The 15,271-nt window shown below is 61.0% G+C and overlaps 2 protein-coding genes and 1 long non-coding RNA gene across 3 annotated transcripts; 1 reads left to right on the top strand and 2 right to left on the bottom strand.

The window, feature by feature from the left end:
- Positions 1-7: 7 nt before the first annotated feature.
- On the bottom strand, positions 8-9,091 carry CCDC183 (coiled-coil domain containing 183). Its single transcript, XM_007194377.3, has 14 exons — positions 9,022-9,091; positions 8,361-8,482; positions 7,818-7,895; positions 7,445-7,612; positions 7,142-7,246; positions 4,364-4,486; positions 3,102-3,227; positions 2,971-3,025; positions 2,364-2,464; positions 1,587-1,747; positions 1,225-1,393; positions 1,029-1,139; positions 862-958; positions 8-206 (listed from the first exon to the last, which is right to left on the bottom strand). Exons 1-14 carry the CDS (start codon positions 9,089-9,091, stop codon positions 91-93), a joined length of 1,602 nt encoding a protein of 533 aa, XP_007194439.1. The 3' UTR covers positions 8-90.
- Positions 7,432-10,759, top strand: LOC103014902 (uncharacterized). The gene is made up of 2 exons (XR_452176.2): positions 7,432-7,546; positions 10,582-10,759. It is a non-coding gene; the product is annotated as an uncharacterized LOC103014902 (long non-coding RNA).
- Positions 10,760-11,417: 658 nt separating this feature from the next.
- TMEM141 (transmembrane protein 141) lies at positions 11,418-13,385 on the bottom strand. Its single transcript, XM_007194380.2, has 5 exons — positions 13,273-13,385; positions 12,929-12,995; positions 12,638-12,721; positions 12,262-12,369; positions 11,418-11,859 (listed from the first exon to the last, which is right to left on the bottom strand). The coding sequence occupies exons 1-5, from the start codon at positions 13,324-13,326 to the stop codon at positions 11,846-11,848; spliced, it is 327 nt and encodes a 108-aa protein (XP_007194442.1). The 5' UTR covers positions 13,327-13,385; the 3' UTR covers positions 11,418-11,845.
- Positions 13,386-15,271: the final 1,886 nt, after the last annotated feature.

Genomic DNA, 15,271 nt, shown 5'->3' with positions numbered 1-15,271 from the left:
GCCCCGCAGTCCTGGAAAAAAGTTTATTTGTGTAACCAATGACAGCATGGGGGCGGGGTGTGCTGGCGAGGCGGGTTCTTCCTCTTCCGGTCACTTCTTCTTCTTGGCCACTTTGAGCTTCCCCTCGATCAGCCGCTGGCCCTGCCTCTTGATCTCGGCCCGCGAGGGCACGTAACTGTGGTCCACGTCGGCAAACTGGAAGGTTTCTGCAAAGGAGGGGGGGAGGGCAGCCGCGCCCAGAGCCCGTCTGCCCCGCGAGGGTCCCCAGATCCTGGATTGTCCCCTGGCGTCCGTTCACCGCAGGGCCAATTGTACCAACGACGTATATTTCTTACTTTCTGTGTCCCTGATGCTCTGGCATTTGGGGTCTCGCACAGCCAGGGAGAGAGACAGACCAGGCTCGCCAAGTCCTTCCAGAGCCCACACCCGACCACCTCTGTCTAACCCACACCCCAAGCCTGAATCACCCAGGGCCAGGTGCCAGGCAACTGGGGACAGCCCCTGTGCCCCAAACCTGCTGGAATTATTCGAACGGGCAGATCTCAAGCTGTGTGCCCTGCCCTGCCTTGCCCTTCCCACAGAAACCCCAATAAGGGCCCTGGCCAAGGCCTTCCCCCCTGCCTGCCTACAGGCACTGGTGCCTCCCTGTGTCACAAAAGGTGGTAAGTTCTTTCAATGGCATTAACTTCACCAAGTCACCACCATAAATTAAAAATCCTGTGGGTGCAACTGACACACCCCTTCCATCCCTTTAGCCCCCACTGTCCCTCCAGGCCGCCCTGGTCAGATGCAGCAAGCGCCATCCCCAACCTCTGCCTCTGCACAGCTCAGGCCCAGCACCAGCTGCTGGGCGGCCTGTACCTATGACATCCTCCTCCATCTCCTCCAAGCTGATCCTGGTGTTCTGCTTCTCCTTCAGGGCCGAGGACTCCAGGGCATCCCTCACCTTCGTGAGGACCTGCAGGGCATGGGGACTGTCAGCTCCGAGGGCACACGGGGCGTGTGGGCACCCCCCGGGCCAGGGCTACCTCCTCTGTCCTGGCCAGCATCTGCACTCGGTCAGCCAGGTACAGCAGCTTCTCCTCGCAGTGTGCCAGCTTGCTGTGCACGTCCAGGGTGTCGGAGGGCAGCGCTTCTTTCTGTGGCCAGGAGGAACAAGTCGTCTCCCTCTGGCCCCTCCAGGGGACCCTGTGTACCGGGGGCTCCTCCACGCTCCCCTGGTACCTGGGCCGTGGGCAGGGGGACGCCGACCAGGCGGATGTGGAGGTTGTCGATGCCGGTTTCGATGGTCAGCAGCAGCTTCTGGCTCTTGGCCATGTTGGCGTGGGCCAGCTGCAGCCGGTCTTCCTCCTCCTTCAGCATGTCCTTCATTTTCTTCTCAACAGACTTCAAGCTGTTGAGGATGAGGGAGGTGGGTAGCGGACCGAGGGCAAGGTAGCGGAGTCCCGAGCGGGCGCTGTGCTAATTGGGGCTCAGGAGCTCAGAGGCGGGCACTTGGGGCCCCTCGGCAGCGGGTACGCTCAGCTCCGAGCCTGCTGCCAGCCACGGGGCCGTTAGTGAGGAGAAAGTCAGGGGCCCCCGGGTACCTGATGGAGCTGGGCGTCTGGTGGAACTTGAGCATCACCTCCTTCATCTCCAGCTCCTTCATCACGGCCTCCAGCTGCGCCCGCCTCCCCTCACAGTCTGCCATCTGCAGCTCCAGGTTCTCCTCCGTGTTCCTCTGAGCCAGGAACCGGCCGGCGATGTCCTGGGGGGGCCAGTGGGGCGAGGAGCCGGTGTGAGCCTGGAGGGAGCTTGTTCTTCTGGCTCCCAGTGGTCAGTAACATTGACCGTGGCTGGGTGTTGAGGACCTGTGAGGCCCTCTTTGTGTGTCACCCTCGTGACAGGCAGAGGGGCCAGCTGACCCCAAGGAAGAGCCAGAGAGACCACCGCCAAGAGACTGTGTGGCTTTGAGTCACTCGTCTGAGGGTGGACAAGCTTACGTCAGGACCATGGACAGGAGCTGAAGGCTTACTAATAATAAATCCAGGGCGGATTAAAATAACGCGGGTGGGGCGGAGAGGCAGCTGCTCATCAGGATGCTGTTGGTTTGGGAAGGGGAAGGAGTTAAGAGGTGAAGGCCACCTCCTCGGGGTTTAATCCTCAAATTCCAGCAGGCTCTGTGCAGCCCCTGGAGCACGGCTCGGATTTGCCAGCTGCGTCCCTCGAGTGCCCGCTACGCTGAGCTGTGGGGCCACTGCTTTGTGTGTCCATTCACGCAGAAGGTGTCTGCAGAGCCTGGCCCAGCTCAGCTGGGCCTTGGGCTTGGGCAGGGTCCCCACCCGTCCTTCTGCCCACACCCCAGAAGTGCCAGGGAGCAGTACCCAGAGGTGAGAGCACCGCACAGCAGTCTTGACTTTCTCCACCAAAGCCGTCACGTCCGTCTGGTATTCGATATCAGCCTTGGAGGTCTCCCTTCTCCTCACTGGGCACAGCAGAGGGAAGGTCAGCCGGCATGCAGGAATGCTGTGGGAGCTCTGCGCGGGGCCGTCGGATGCCCCCATACGTCGTCAGGGGAGGCCACGCAAGAGCTGGGTACCCGTCAGAGTCGCCTTCACCTTAACTGGCTCCCTCCTCGGCCAGCGCTCGAGGGATGCCCCAAGGCAGCTGCGCCCAGAGGAGGACCAAAAGCGGCCTGGCATAGGGGGGCTTAGGGGGGCTTCTCAGAGGCGGCTCGGGGGTGCCGGGCATCGCCGAGTGCATTTTACAGCTGAGAAGCCGGGGGCTCAGCCACCCCTGGCCAAGAGCCCAGAGCCGGCAGCAGCACCTTGAAGCGTGCGCTGTGACCGCTGGTGTGCACCGGTGCAGGTCTAGCCAGGGAGGGGCCGGGGCTCGTCGGTCTCCCTCACCCCAGCCCCCGCAGGTTACCCCCACCTCACGGTGACCCACCTCTCGGGACCCTGGCTGGGGCGGCGGGAGCTGAGCGCTTACCTTTCAGAGTTTCGGGACCCATCAGGTTGGAGGGGAAGTGCAAGTCCTGCCGGCCCTGAGGAGGGGGAGGAGGAGGTGAGGGGGGTCCTCGTGGGGCAGGGGCTGCTGTGGCTGGCATGGCCCGGACTCACCCAGCGGTATTTCTCGCTGGTCTCCTTGGTGTGGATCTTGTCAATGAGCTTCTTCTGCTGGTTCAGCCGGTTCTCCCGTGCCTGGCGTTCCTTGATGAAGGTGGCCTCCCCTTGCCTCATGTTCATCTGGGGACACAGGAAGCGGGGCGGGGGTCTGTCCCACCAAGGCCACGTGGGGTGCTGAGCCAGCGTCAGTGTCAGGCCCCGTCTTCCTGACCTGGGACGCTCCGCCTGCAACCATCACCCTCCCCCTTGCATTCTGCCCTCCTCTGGGACGCCCCCCTCCTGCCTGGCCTCTGAGCCTTCCCTGGCGTCACACCCCTCCAGCTGGGGTCACTCCAGCTGCAGCCATAGGCTCAGGGACCGCCTGGAACGTGCCTCACAGATTTCTCTCTCCAGCCCCGGTCCTCCGCTGCCTCTGCCGGCTCCCCTTAGAACTCACTAGAGTGGATTCCACGTGTCTAAACACAAACTCATCATCTTCCCCCAGACCTCCTGTCTCCCAGCACATCCTGCTGTGGTGGCTAAATCCACGGTCTGTCTGTGCCTGCTCACGCATCCTGGATGCCACGCTCTGCCCTTGCCTGCACGTCTCACTCGCCCCCCCCCCATCGGGGTGACCTCTTAAAGGCTTCTCAGCTCCGTCCGAGTTCGGCCACCCATCTCCACCACTGGGCTGGCCCAAGTGACCAGTGTCTTGGCCCTGGTCCCCTCCAGTCTCTGCAGCCAGAGCACACCCGTTTGGAGACACGAATCTGATCCCGTCTCCCCCCATCTCCTCCCAGGGCTCCAGGTTAGGAGGGCCGCCACTGCAGCCCCGCCACCTGCTGCCCACACAGGCTCCAGCCCACACGCCTCCTTTTGGCCCTGTTACACCCCAAGACTGTGTTGCCCAACCTCCAACCCCCAGAATCCGCCATTCACTGCCTTCCTGAGAAGGTCTGAACCCCAGGGCGGCCGCACTTCATGAGGAGGGGGCAGGCTGGCCTGGCAAGGGCCTCGGCACAGAGTGGGTGAAGGGGTGGCACCTGCCCCGTCCAGGTCAATTCTCTGCCTTCTCTGTCTACCTCGTGGCTTCTGTGCCTGGTGGGACCCCCTCTGCCCGGGCTCACAGGTGGTAAGGCAAGCAGGCCGGCAGGGCAGCCACTGGACTCCTCCATTGATGACAGGGGGTGTGGGCATGGGGGTGTCCCGACGGACCCTGGGCCAGACAGGTTCAAGAGATAGCCCTGCAGGGCCCCCAGCCTGGGACCTGCTCTCACCTTGACCTCATCCGTAATCATCATGGCATCTTGGGACATGATTGCCATGTCCGACAGTTCCGAGCAGTAGTCAACCACGAGATTCTGCAGCTTGTCCAGCTCTGTGGGGTATCCTGCCAGCTTCTGCAGCAGAAGGGCAAGGGCAGGTGGGTACAGAGCCTGACAGTCCAGGGGCTGCGGGCCAACCACAGGCTCCCCTGGCCCCTCCCTCGTTCTCTTCTGGCCCCCAAAGTGGACCAGGCCTACTCCCCACCCCTCACCCCGGACTGTGCGAGCCCAGAGGACAAGTATAGCCTGGCCTATGGCCCCAGCCGGGCCCAAAGCAGGTGAAAGGACATGTTTTGGGAGGGAAAACAGCATCTTCCTGGTGGATTCTCTCACTGCCCAGGGCCAGAGTCCAGAGACACTTCCAAAGAAGTTGTGATGGGATGTCCCACCACGTGGGAGAGGTGACTGTGAAACCCCGGGAGGCTGGCTGCTGTGTGAAGTGAAGCAGAGGGGCTCCAAACACTGGTGTGGGGTCAGAGACTCAGGACTCAAGGCCAAGTCTGTAACCTGACCAGCTAGCGTGGGACCTTAGGAAAGCCACTTAACCTGGGTTTTGCCATGTGTAAAGGTAAGGTAATAATGGCTCTTTCAGAAGGTCACTGTCAGGATGGATTGAGAAGGTATAATGATGTATATTTAGCACAGGGTCAGGTTCATAAATGTCCAATATATCTTGGCTCTTAGTATTTTGTTGTTGATAACTACAACGTAGAATCTTCACTTTTTTTTTTTTTTTTTAATGCAAGGGGGACTTCCCTGGTGTTCCAGTGGTTAAGACTTGGCGCTTCCACTGCAGGGGGTACAGGTTCGATCCCTGGTCAGGGAACTAAGAACCCACATGCCGTGCCGTGCGGCCAAAAAAAAGCAGATGACCACAGGAGTTATTTTTTTTTAGTGCATATGTTCTGAAAAGATAAGCAAGTACCACTGGGAGGACATAATGCATACAGGCGAAGGAGGGGCTGGACCCCAGAGTGCAGTCGGAGTGGGAAGGGGTGTGGGGAGGCGGAGTGGGCCCAGGAAGGAGATGTGGGCAGGGCCACAAGGTGAGTCTCCAGGACGCGGGGCCTGAGGCAAGAGGGACAGGCTGGAGGACAAAGCAGCGTGCTGCTGGGCTCTGGGCACCGTGGGCAGGATTTGGGGGGCATGACCCCAGCTGCGAAGAGCTGCAATGCCCACCCATCCCACACCCTCCTCCAAACGCATTTCTACCTGTCACCCTCCCGGCCACACTGCCCACCAGGGCTTCCCCTCCCCCAGCCCCAGGATGAAGGTGGAGTCTTCCCTCTCTCTCCGGGCCCCACCTGCCAAGCTGCTCCTCTTTGCACCCTGGCACCCACCCTCCAGCCCTCCTCTCCGACTGTCCTCGTCCTGCCCATCTTCCACCACCTGGCCTGTGGCAGGTGCCTGTGCTCTTCTGTGTGGGGGCCAAGGGGGGCCTCCAGTGAAGGGGGGTTGCCTCACAGCAGGGCTCACAGCCCCTGGGGGCTTCCCCCTGGCCTTCTCGGCAGGGAGCAGGGTGGCTGGCTTGGAAGAGGTGGACAGCAAGCGGAGGTTACTGACCTGCTCAGAGGCAGCTTGCCCTGGATGATGTTAGGGGACTTCTGAGGGTGCAGGACCCATCTCTTGGCCTCAGAAGCCAGGGGATGAGAAACGATGGGGCAACGTAAGAACAACACTAAACCATCAAATAAGAACCCAAACAGGGGGGCTTCCCTGGTGGCGCAGTGCTTAAGAATCCGCCTGCCAATGCAGGGGACATGGGTTCGAGCCCTGGTCTGGGAAGATCCCACATGCCGCGGAGCAACTAAGCCCATGTGCCACAACTACTGAGCCCGTGCGCCTAGAGCCCGTGGTCCACAACAAGAGAAGCCATCGCAATGAGAAACCCGCGCACCACAACACAGAGTAGCCCCCGCTCGCTGCAACTAGAGAAAGCCGGTGCACAGCAACGAAGACCCAACACAACTAAAAATAAAAAATAAATTAAAAAAAAAAAAAAGTAAAGAACCCAAACAGGACTTCCCTGGTGGTGCAGTGGTTAAGAATCCACCTGCCCATGCAGGGGACACGGGTTCAAGCCCTGGTCTAGGAAGATCCCACATTCTGCGAAGCAACTCAGCCCATGCAGCACAGCTACTGAGCCTGCACTCTGGACCCTGCGAGCCACAACTACTGAGCCCGCGAGCCACGACTACTGAAGCTCACAAGCCACAACTACTGAGGCCCGCACACCTAGAGCCTGTGCTCCGCAACAAGAGAAGCCACTGCAATGAGAAGCCTGCGCACCGCAACGAAGAGTAGCCCCCGCTCACCACAACTAGAGAAAGCCTGCACGCAGCGACGAAGACCCAAGCAGCCAAAAATACATAAGTCAATAAATCACTAAATTTATAAAAAACCAAAAACCAAAAAACAAACAATTCTGATGTAGCACATGATATGCCTTTTTGGAATAGCAAATAAATTCTTGAAAGAACGTTTCCCACCTACAAGGTGCCGCTGCTCAGCTTGGCGCCCAAAGCAGGGCTCAGCCTTTCTCGGGGTCACCCGGCCTGGAGGAGAGCTGCGCGCCTGCGGGGCGGCCTAACCCGGAGGGCACGCCCCCACCGAGATTCCAGCCCGGCGGCGAACAGGCTGGGGCCTGAGATTCCCGCCCCTCCTGGCCAGCTGGGCTCCCTGGGACCGGGATGTGGTCTCAGTCTCAGGGTGTGGGGTGAGGGGGCTCACTTTTTTCAGGTGGTCCAGCAGGTCCACGTACAGCAGGTGGATATTCTGGCTTGTGGTGATCTTGACCATCGTCTTTTCTATGTTGTTCTCCAGCTGACGGATGACCTGGGCGGGGAGGAAAGGCACGTTGAGAGTGCGTGGGGACAGGCCACCTGGGAGTTCAGAGGCCGGCGGGGGCGGGGTTGGGCTTTCTTCCAAGGGGGCCTCATTCATCTAGCCCCGCCCTTCCACAGAGCCCCGCCCCTCTCCTCCTGTGGCCCCGCCCCATCACCCTGGAGGCCCCGCCCCGCTCCCCGCCGCCACCTGCAGCATGCGCAGCTCCTCCTTGGTGGCCTCGGGCTGGTTCTTAAGGCTGGCCAGCTCCAGCTGCATGCTCTCCAGCTTCTGCTCGCGCCGCCGCAGCAGGTGGGTCAGCACGTTGTGCATATTCACGCGGTCGAAGACGTACTTGCGCAGCTTCTCCCGCGCCACCTGGGTCGGGGAGGACACTCCCCGCGCGTGGGTGCTCAGGGGCCACGGAGCGCGCCTGCCGCCGGGCGGGCGGGGAGGGACCCGTGGCAACGCCACAGGGACGCTGGGGCTGGGAACTCGCTCTGCTCCCCACCGGCTCCACATCGTAGTTTAGTTGGGGGTGCACTGGCTGGGCGGGGCTGAGGGGTCCCGCCTCCTGCCTTACCTCCATTGTGCAGCGGCTGTGCGCCAGCCTCATGGGCACGTCCTTCCCGCAGGCCTTGGAGATGGTCTGCTGGTCGTACTGTGGGACGCGGCGGCTGAGCTGGGGTCCCGGCCCCTCTGCGTGTCCCCCGGCCGCCGGCCCCTCCAGGGATTCTCCCCGGGTCTCCTCTGCCATGTGCTAGCCCAGCAGCAAGACCCCAGCTCCTGGGGCCACAAGGGGCAGAGTGCTGAAGGACCCCATCCGGGCCATCCCTGCTCCGATGTGATGGGGGTCCAGAGAGGCGGGTCCCTGGCTCCCCTATATGGCTGCTGCAGGGGGTAGCCCAGGAAAGGGACCCCTGTCGGGACCCTGGTCCTGCCCTCTGAGGTGGGTGGTGGGGAAACTGGCCCCCCCCACCCCCCGCTTCAGAATGGTTGGGGTTAGAGTGGAGAAAGGAGAGGAGGTGTCTGCTGTCCACCTGTGTTGGGGGAGGGGCTGTTTCAGCACGTGCCCCGCCCCCCCCCCCCCCCAGCCAGCAGGTACAGGGAGGGTCCCGCTGTCCACCTTCTTGGCCAAAGCCCACTCGTGGGACCCGCGGCGAATGTTGCCGCGCAGGACAGCCAGCGTGGCCTTGTTCTTGACCGTGGTCTCCTTCACCGCCTGGATCTGCAGCGCCCGACATTGCTCTGTGTGGAGGGACAGGGCAGCCAGGACGTAGGCCAAGGGCCAAGGGCCTGGCCGGGATTCCCGGGTGGGGTAGGCTCCACGCCGGGGAGCACAGAGGTGGGGGCGTGAGTTTGCTGTCTCCAAGGCCGCGCTCCTTCCTCCCAGCCTGCATGGGGGCCCGCTTCGCTGCTCAGCAGTGCTCATCTGGACGGCTCTCAGTGGACGGCAGTGCTGGGAGGTGGGGAGGGCGGGGTGCAAGCCAGGGACGGGCAGGCCTGTGATTGCTTCCAGACGCTCTAGCCACAGAAGTGGGTGGATCCTCTCCTGTCCCCTCTGGCTTTGAGGCCACTATGCTCACAAACCTCCTTGAAGCCCCCAGCTTCTCCTCCCCCTGCCCCCTGCATGGCAGACCCCTCCGATCCCTTCCCCCCAGCTCTGTTTGGGGGTGAGCAGTCGAGTGGCCCCCAGTCCATATGCCCTGGACTGTCCCTGTGTTAAGATCGTAAGTCCTGCACCCAGGATCCCCGGAGCCCCTGGGTCACCCCAGCGGCAGCCGCACCCTGGAGCCGAGTGATGGTCTTCAGCTCCTGGATCTGCTCCTCCATCTCTGCCTCACTACGAATCCTCATGGTGGCCCACGGGGTCCTCCAGGGCCCGTCCACACCTCCCACCCTCTGTGCTGAGCCTGCCCTGCAGAACCACAGTTCAGATTGTCCCTGGAATCTCGGCCCATTGTGATGGGGGCTGAGGTTCTCAATGCCCGGGGAACCCAGGAATTCCTGGCCCACCCCACGACCCCACCCTCTGCCCCCAGCCAGCCTTGGGGTTGCTCTCCTGGATACGAGTCTCGTGGCTGCTCTCCGCTCAAGTGTGATGCCTTGGTCAAGGCAGCTTTCTTCCACAGGGAGGTGATTGGCGGTGGCACTGCACCCCACGGTGGCAACACTGCACCCCACGGTGGCGACACTGCACCCTCCCCATCCCCCCACACCCCCAGTGTCCTCCACTGAGCCTCCTAAAACTTCCGACCGCTCACTGCCTACAGGGTCTCCATTCTCTTACCCCACCCCAAGTTCAAACTCCAACCCTGGTGACCTGGCTCGTGAGACCCCCAGCCTCGGCCCTGACTACCCCATCTCTCCCTGACCTTCCCTGCTCCACCCCCACTTCCCTGGGGAAGTCCTGGGTCCAGATTTAGCTGTCACTTACTCCAGGAGGAGTCAGTCCCCTCCCTCTGCACCCCCAGCACAAGCTTCCCTTACAGCCATGTGGCCCAAGGCTGGGGTTCCAGGGGTGCACATCCGATGGGTTACTTCTTCCAACCTGCATGAGTCTGCTAACAAAGCACCACAGACTGGGCAGCTTAAACAACAGAAATTTATTGTCTCGCATCCTGGAGGCTTGAAGTCTGAGATCAAGGTGTCAGCAGGGCTGGTTTCTCCTGAGGCGTCTCTCCCAGGCTTGCAGACGGCCGTGTCCTCGTGGGATCTTTCCCCTGTACTCATCTGCGTCCTAACCGCCTTCTCTTATAAGCGCACCAGTCAGACTGGATGAGGGCCCATCCCCATTTTAACTTAATCGCCCCTTCAAAGGTCCTGTCTCCAAATGCAGTCATGTTCTGAGGTCCTGGGGGCTAGGGCTGCAAACTGTGAGTTCGGGGGAGACACGGTTCAGCCCTAACAATAGTCTTCACCCATGTGCTGTTACAGCACCCATCTTTCTCTGTGACCTCTCACACAGATCCTTTACTTTTCTGGTCACTCTCAGTTTTTAAAAAGTGAGTCCAGTCCCCTCTGAAACTCCAAGTTCACCCTCTGCCCTCCCTCTGAGCCCAGGTCTTTCCCTCAGGGGGGTGGGAGGGCCTGCCGTGGGCAGGGTCTATTCCCTTGATGCCCGTGTTCTCCCAGGGTGTGAGGCAGAGCCTGTCCCCCAATACTGGTTCTCCTTTCCTCCGATGGAGAACCCCTGAATTTTAGTGGGCACGTGGCTGCCCAGAGCAAGCTGCCCTCCCAGGTGCCTTTGCACTAGGCACCCCACGTGACTTAGTTCTAGCCAATGGAGTGTTCAGAGAAGTGAGTGAACTGCCCTCCTCCTCCCCCTTTCTCTTTCCTGTTGACAGGGATGAAGACCTGATGGTCGGAGCCAGCACAGCTGCCTGGGACCATGAGGTGGATTTGGAATGAGGGCCGTCACAGCACAGAACACGCTAATAGAAGCCTGGGTCCCTGACTCCATACAGCCCCAGACCACCCACTTGAACTTTTCCATGAAAGAAAATGAAAACTCTAGCTTGCTTATGCCATGGTTATCTTGGGCTTCCTGTCATTTTGCCTTCCCACAAACAGATTCCCTGGTGCATAGTGAGTGTGCAGTAGATGTTCTTTTGCATGACTGGCTAGGTCAGCAGGCGCAGGGGCGGAGCTGGGGCTGGAACAGCACGACCCTGTGTGCCTTCAGTGTTACCGGGAAGCCTGCTTATAAAGGACGATGGATTTGCCCAGGTTTTATATAATCTCTGCCTCTCCCTCTGTTGCGGGTGGGTGAGGTGGGCAGTCTTGCCCACCCAGGAACACTCCTCCATGTGGACAGAGCTCCAGTAAGCTGCCTCTGGTCCCCTGAACCCCTCACTTCCTCCTCCCCAGGGGAGAAGTGACTTAATCTGATAGGTGGGTTTGGAATGATAGGCAGGTGGGCACGGCCACTTCCTGTCCCTGGTCTCCTGGAAGCCGGGTGCTGCCTGGCTGCACACCGTCTGCTCTGCTTCTCTGCGCCAGGTGGTGCAGAAGCACAGCCCCGCGTGGAGGGCCCACGGGCTGCCCAGAGTGTCGAATTCTGGGGTTCAGTGTTAGGAACTGCCCTGGCACCTCCTCCAATCAGCTGTATGGTACCGAGGTGACATTTCTCTCATCTTCTTACTGCTCTGACTTGCTTCCCAACTGCTTTAGAACTCAGGCGGGAAGCGGGAAAGCGTTTATTAGTCCCACAACCCCAGCAGAAGCTGTCGGCTCTGACTGGGGTGGGCGGGGGGATGCAGGGGTCAGAAAGGGCGGATCAGCAGCAGGAAGTGCAGAAGGCCCAACCCCCCACCCCAGAGCTGCCGCCCCCAAACATGCATGAGACAGGCCTGCTCTTCTCCAGCTCTGTGTCCACCACGTTTCTCGCTGCCCTGCAGGAGGCCAGCCACCCCAGGGGCAGCACCTCCTGGTCTGACCTTCTGGGCGTCCAGGCTGGGCAGGAGCAGTTTGCACAGGTCTGACAGAGCTGGCCATGCATGTGTGCAGGGGACGTGGGTGTGGGGAGGCCAGCCTGGGGTGCAGAGGTGCTGAGGGCTGTGCTCTAGAACTCTCCGGCCCCAGGTCCTCTGTGCCCCGGCTGGAGCTCTCCTAGCTGTGCCGATCTGTAAGAGGCAAAGGGAGACAGCTAGAACCACACCCCAAAGCTGCTCCCAGTCCCTGTGCCCATTTTACCGGGGCAAAAACTGAGGCCCATAACAGGAGGGGAGGCAGGCAGTGGAGGCCAGGCTTGAGATCAATCAGCTTGGTGTCCAATGCGGGGCCTCTCAATCTGGCCGCTCTTCTTGGGGTGCCCGCCCTCCTCACTCTGCACTCGCCCAGGGCCACCCAGCCCCTCCTGGGTCTTCCTCCTGCACAAGGGCCTGGAAGTTCTGTCTGCCGCAGGCCTCCTCCCTCCAGCCCCCACCCCCACACGCGTGTCAAGGGGACAGGCCTGTCCCGCCTACACCTTGGGCCCAGGGAACTGGAGCCTCGGTTCCGCGTCCTGCTGCCCCCAGGACCCTCACCTGTGTCCATGTCTTTGGGGAGCTGCCCTGTCTCCAGGAAGAGCCAGAGGTTGCTGCATTTCTGCGACTCCACTCGGGTCACCCAGTAGCTGGCCACTGAGCCTGCGACTGGGGAGTAGGGGGCAGGGGCCAGTGGGCAGGGGGGCGGGGCCTCTGCACTTGTCAGGGGAAGGGAGCAGGGTGCAGGCTTGTTCCGGGCAGATGGGAGTGGTGGGGTCCAGCAGGGCTCCCACTGAGAACTGGAGCCCCATCCCCGGAGGCAGGGATGCCCGGGACCACAGCCCCCCCACCCCTAGTGGGATCCACTTCTGCTGAAGAGCCAGCGGCAACGGGGGTGCATTTCAGGGGCGCCAGGCACCAGCCCTGGAGTACCCACCCACGGCCACCAGCACGTTCCACTGAAAGGGGTACGGAAACTTCCTCTGAACGAGCATCTGCAGGCCGACGGTCGCACCGGTGCCTGCCAAGAGCCATGGTCCACGTCAGCCAGCCCGTCCACGGGGCTGGCCAGGGGACCACCGGGGCTCTCGGCCTAAGTGCTCGCGGCACCTGCCAGGCTCCGAGCACTAAGGGCTGGCGACCTGGCGCCACCTGCTGGGGAGTCAGGGTGAGACAGGAGGGTGAGGTCTCTTCACACCCCAAGGACAGACACCTGGACCCAGCCTACCTGTGACAAAGGTGAAAATGCCCTTCATGAAGGCGTTCGACTGGCACGCGGCATACTCCCCCAGTCCCTGGGATGGGGGAGGGGGTTGAAGGCTCAGTTCCCCGTCCCTCCTTTGGGCACACTCCGGCCCTGGGGGAGGGGACCACTCATCGTGAGGCCCTGGGGGCCTGGACACATCCCACCTGCCCCCATGCCCACCCAGGATGCCTCGATCTCCACAGCAAGAGGGTCCCCCACCTCTGTCCCTCTTCTCTTCCCTGATAAGAGCATTCCCACCGAGGCCCCCGCCCCGCTCAGGTCAGCTTCTGAGGTCAGGGGCCCGCGTCCCAGGCCAGCCTTCTCACCGGGTGCTTGCTGGCCACGGCGTCGTCCACCCGGGACAGGCCCAGGTTCACCATGGCTGGCGGGGCGCGGGGAGCCGGCGGGGCAGAGCGGCGCCGGACCGGGCGGAGGGGCGGGGCCGGATGGGGCGGGGCGGGGCCTGCGCAGGGCCGGGCGGAGGGCAGGGGGCGGGGCCGGCCGCGCGCTCCCCAGGCCCAGCTCTGTGACTTTGGGCGGCGAGGCGGCGACGCCAACGCGGGCGCCGGCGCGCGCTCCTCCCAGCGGGCCCGGCCTGGGTCGTCCGCCTCATTTCCAAGCTCTCGGAGACATAATGATTAGTTAGTATTATTTGTGGGGGTGGGGCTTTACTTACGGGATTACATCTACTGAAAACGACCACGGAATAGTGTATCCGAAGATGATATAGCGAGTTAATTCCAAAAATACCGTAAGCGCGTACTTGGTGCCAGTTCTGTGCTAGGAGTTGGGGGTCCCACGGAGGAGTCAGAGCTCCTAGCCCTCATAGAGCAGACAGGTAAACAGACCTGGGAGGAGGTCAGGAAAACAAAATGGGTCAGGGTATGGAGAGAGGCCAGGGCCTGTGTGTACGTGTGTGTGTGCGCGCCCGCCCTCAAGGAGAGACCCGCGTGGGAGGGTCAGGCAGAGGACCCTCAACCTTGAGCTGCTGTGTGGGACTAAGCGTGGCCTATTTGCAGAAGCTTCAGGAGGCCCACGTGGCTGGATCTGAGGGCGAGAGGCGAGGGTTGGGCTGGGCCTTGAAGCCTGGTGGGAACTTCAGTTCCTCTGATTGCACACAGCCAGGCACAGCCAGGGATGTCAGCTCAGTGGACACCTCGCTGTCCCTGCACGGCGGGGGCCCAGCCTTCCAGGAGTGCATCTGCTAAGGTTTAGAGAGTGTTTCAGCAGTGGAGCAGGCAGGGGTGCTGTCATGGTGCAGCGTGCTCTCAGGATATAGGGGGCTACTGGGGTGCAAGAGTGCTGTCAGGGTGCTCTTGGGGTGTGTTTGGAGGCTGCACTAACAGGCCTCGGCATTGGGTTGGAGGTGCCAGTGAGGAAGGAAGGGGACCCAGGCCGGCCTCCAGGGCTTGCCCTGAGCGCAGGTGGGCACAGCAGTGGGGGCTGAGGGGAGCTGATGGTGTGGGGCACGCTGGGAGGCGGTTTGGGCTCTGTCGGGTCTGAGATGTCTGGAGACAGGAGACTGGGATGTGTGAATCTGGAACCCAGTGGGGAGGTCAAGGTTGTAGTTAAAAATGCTTTCTCTAAAGAAAAATCTATTATTGCTTGTTAATGAAAATAGTGTATATTCCATATAAAAATTAAAGCTGTGCAGATGCTCCTGAAGTAAAATGCACGTCCCCCACCACCAATGTGGGCGCTGGCGGGGACATTCCCTGTGCAAGTGAGTGATGGGGGTGGGCGATGGGGGGATGGGGGGAGACGTGGGGTGATGAAGAGACATAGGGTGCAGCCGTTGCCAGCGCCTGCTCCTTCCCAGGGCTCTGGAGAGAAGTGCCTGGGGCGCCCTCAGGGTGGGCTGGAGGGGGGCAGGGCGATTTCACCAGGTGCAGTGTGATCCGAAGTCACCACTGCCTCTGTGACAAGGTGTGGCTGGTTCACTTCTACTCCAGTTAAACCCAGAGTTGCTACTTGTTAGTGTGTGTCTTTGGAAGTATCACCACGAAGTGGGTCAACAGTTTACTGTTGAAGTCACTTGAGGAAATTGGCTTTCAAGCCTCAACAGAGGGTGCAATGCTATCTTAGTACAGAGTCATTAGGACTGACTGGCAGCTATTTTCCACCCTTGGCTGATGCTTTGATAATCTTAGTATTTAGTTTCTCAGGCAAGCCACCTACAGACTCCTGTAGATCAGCTTTGGAAGTCTTAGAATACATGAACTCAGAAAGCCGTTTCATCTTCTCTTGTGTTGAAGAGACAGTGTGGAAATTCTACTGACATATGAAATATTCTTTTGCTTCAAAATCTATTGCCTTGGGAGTTCC

This window comes from Balaenoptera acutorostrata, chromosome 6 (genome assembly GCF_949987535.1).
Source record: "Balaenoptera acutorostrata chromosome 6, mBalAcu1.1, whole genome shotgun sequence".
In the NCBI taxonomy this organism is placed as follows: Eukaryota; Metazoa; Chordata; class Mammalia; order Artiodactyla; family Balaenopteridae; genus Balaenoptera; species Balaenoptera acutorostrata.
This window is presented reverse-complemented; position numbering and strand designations above follow the sequence as displayed.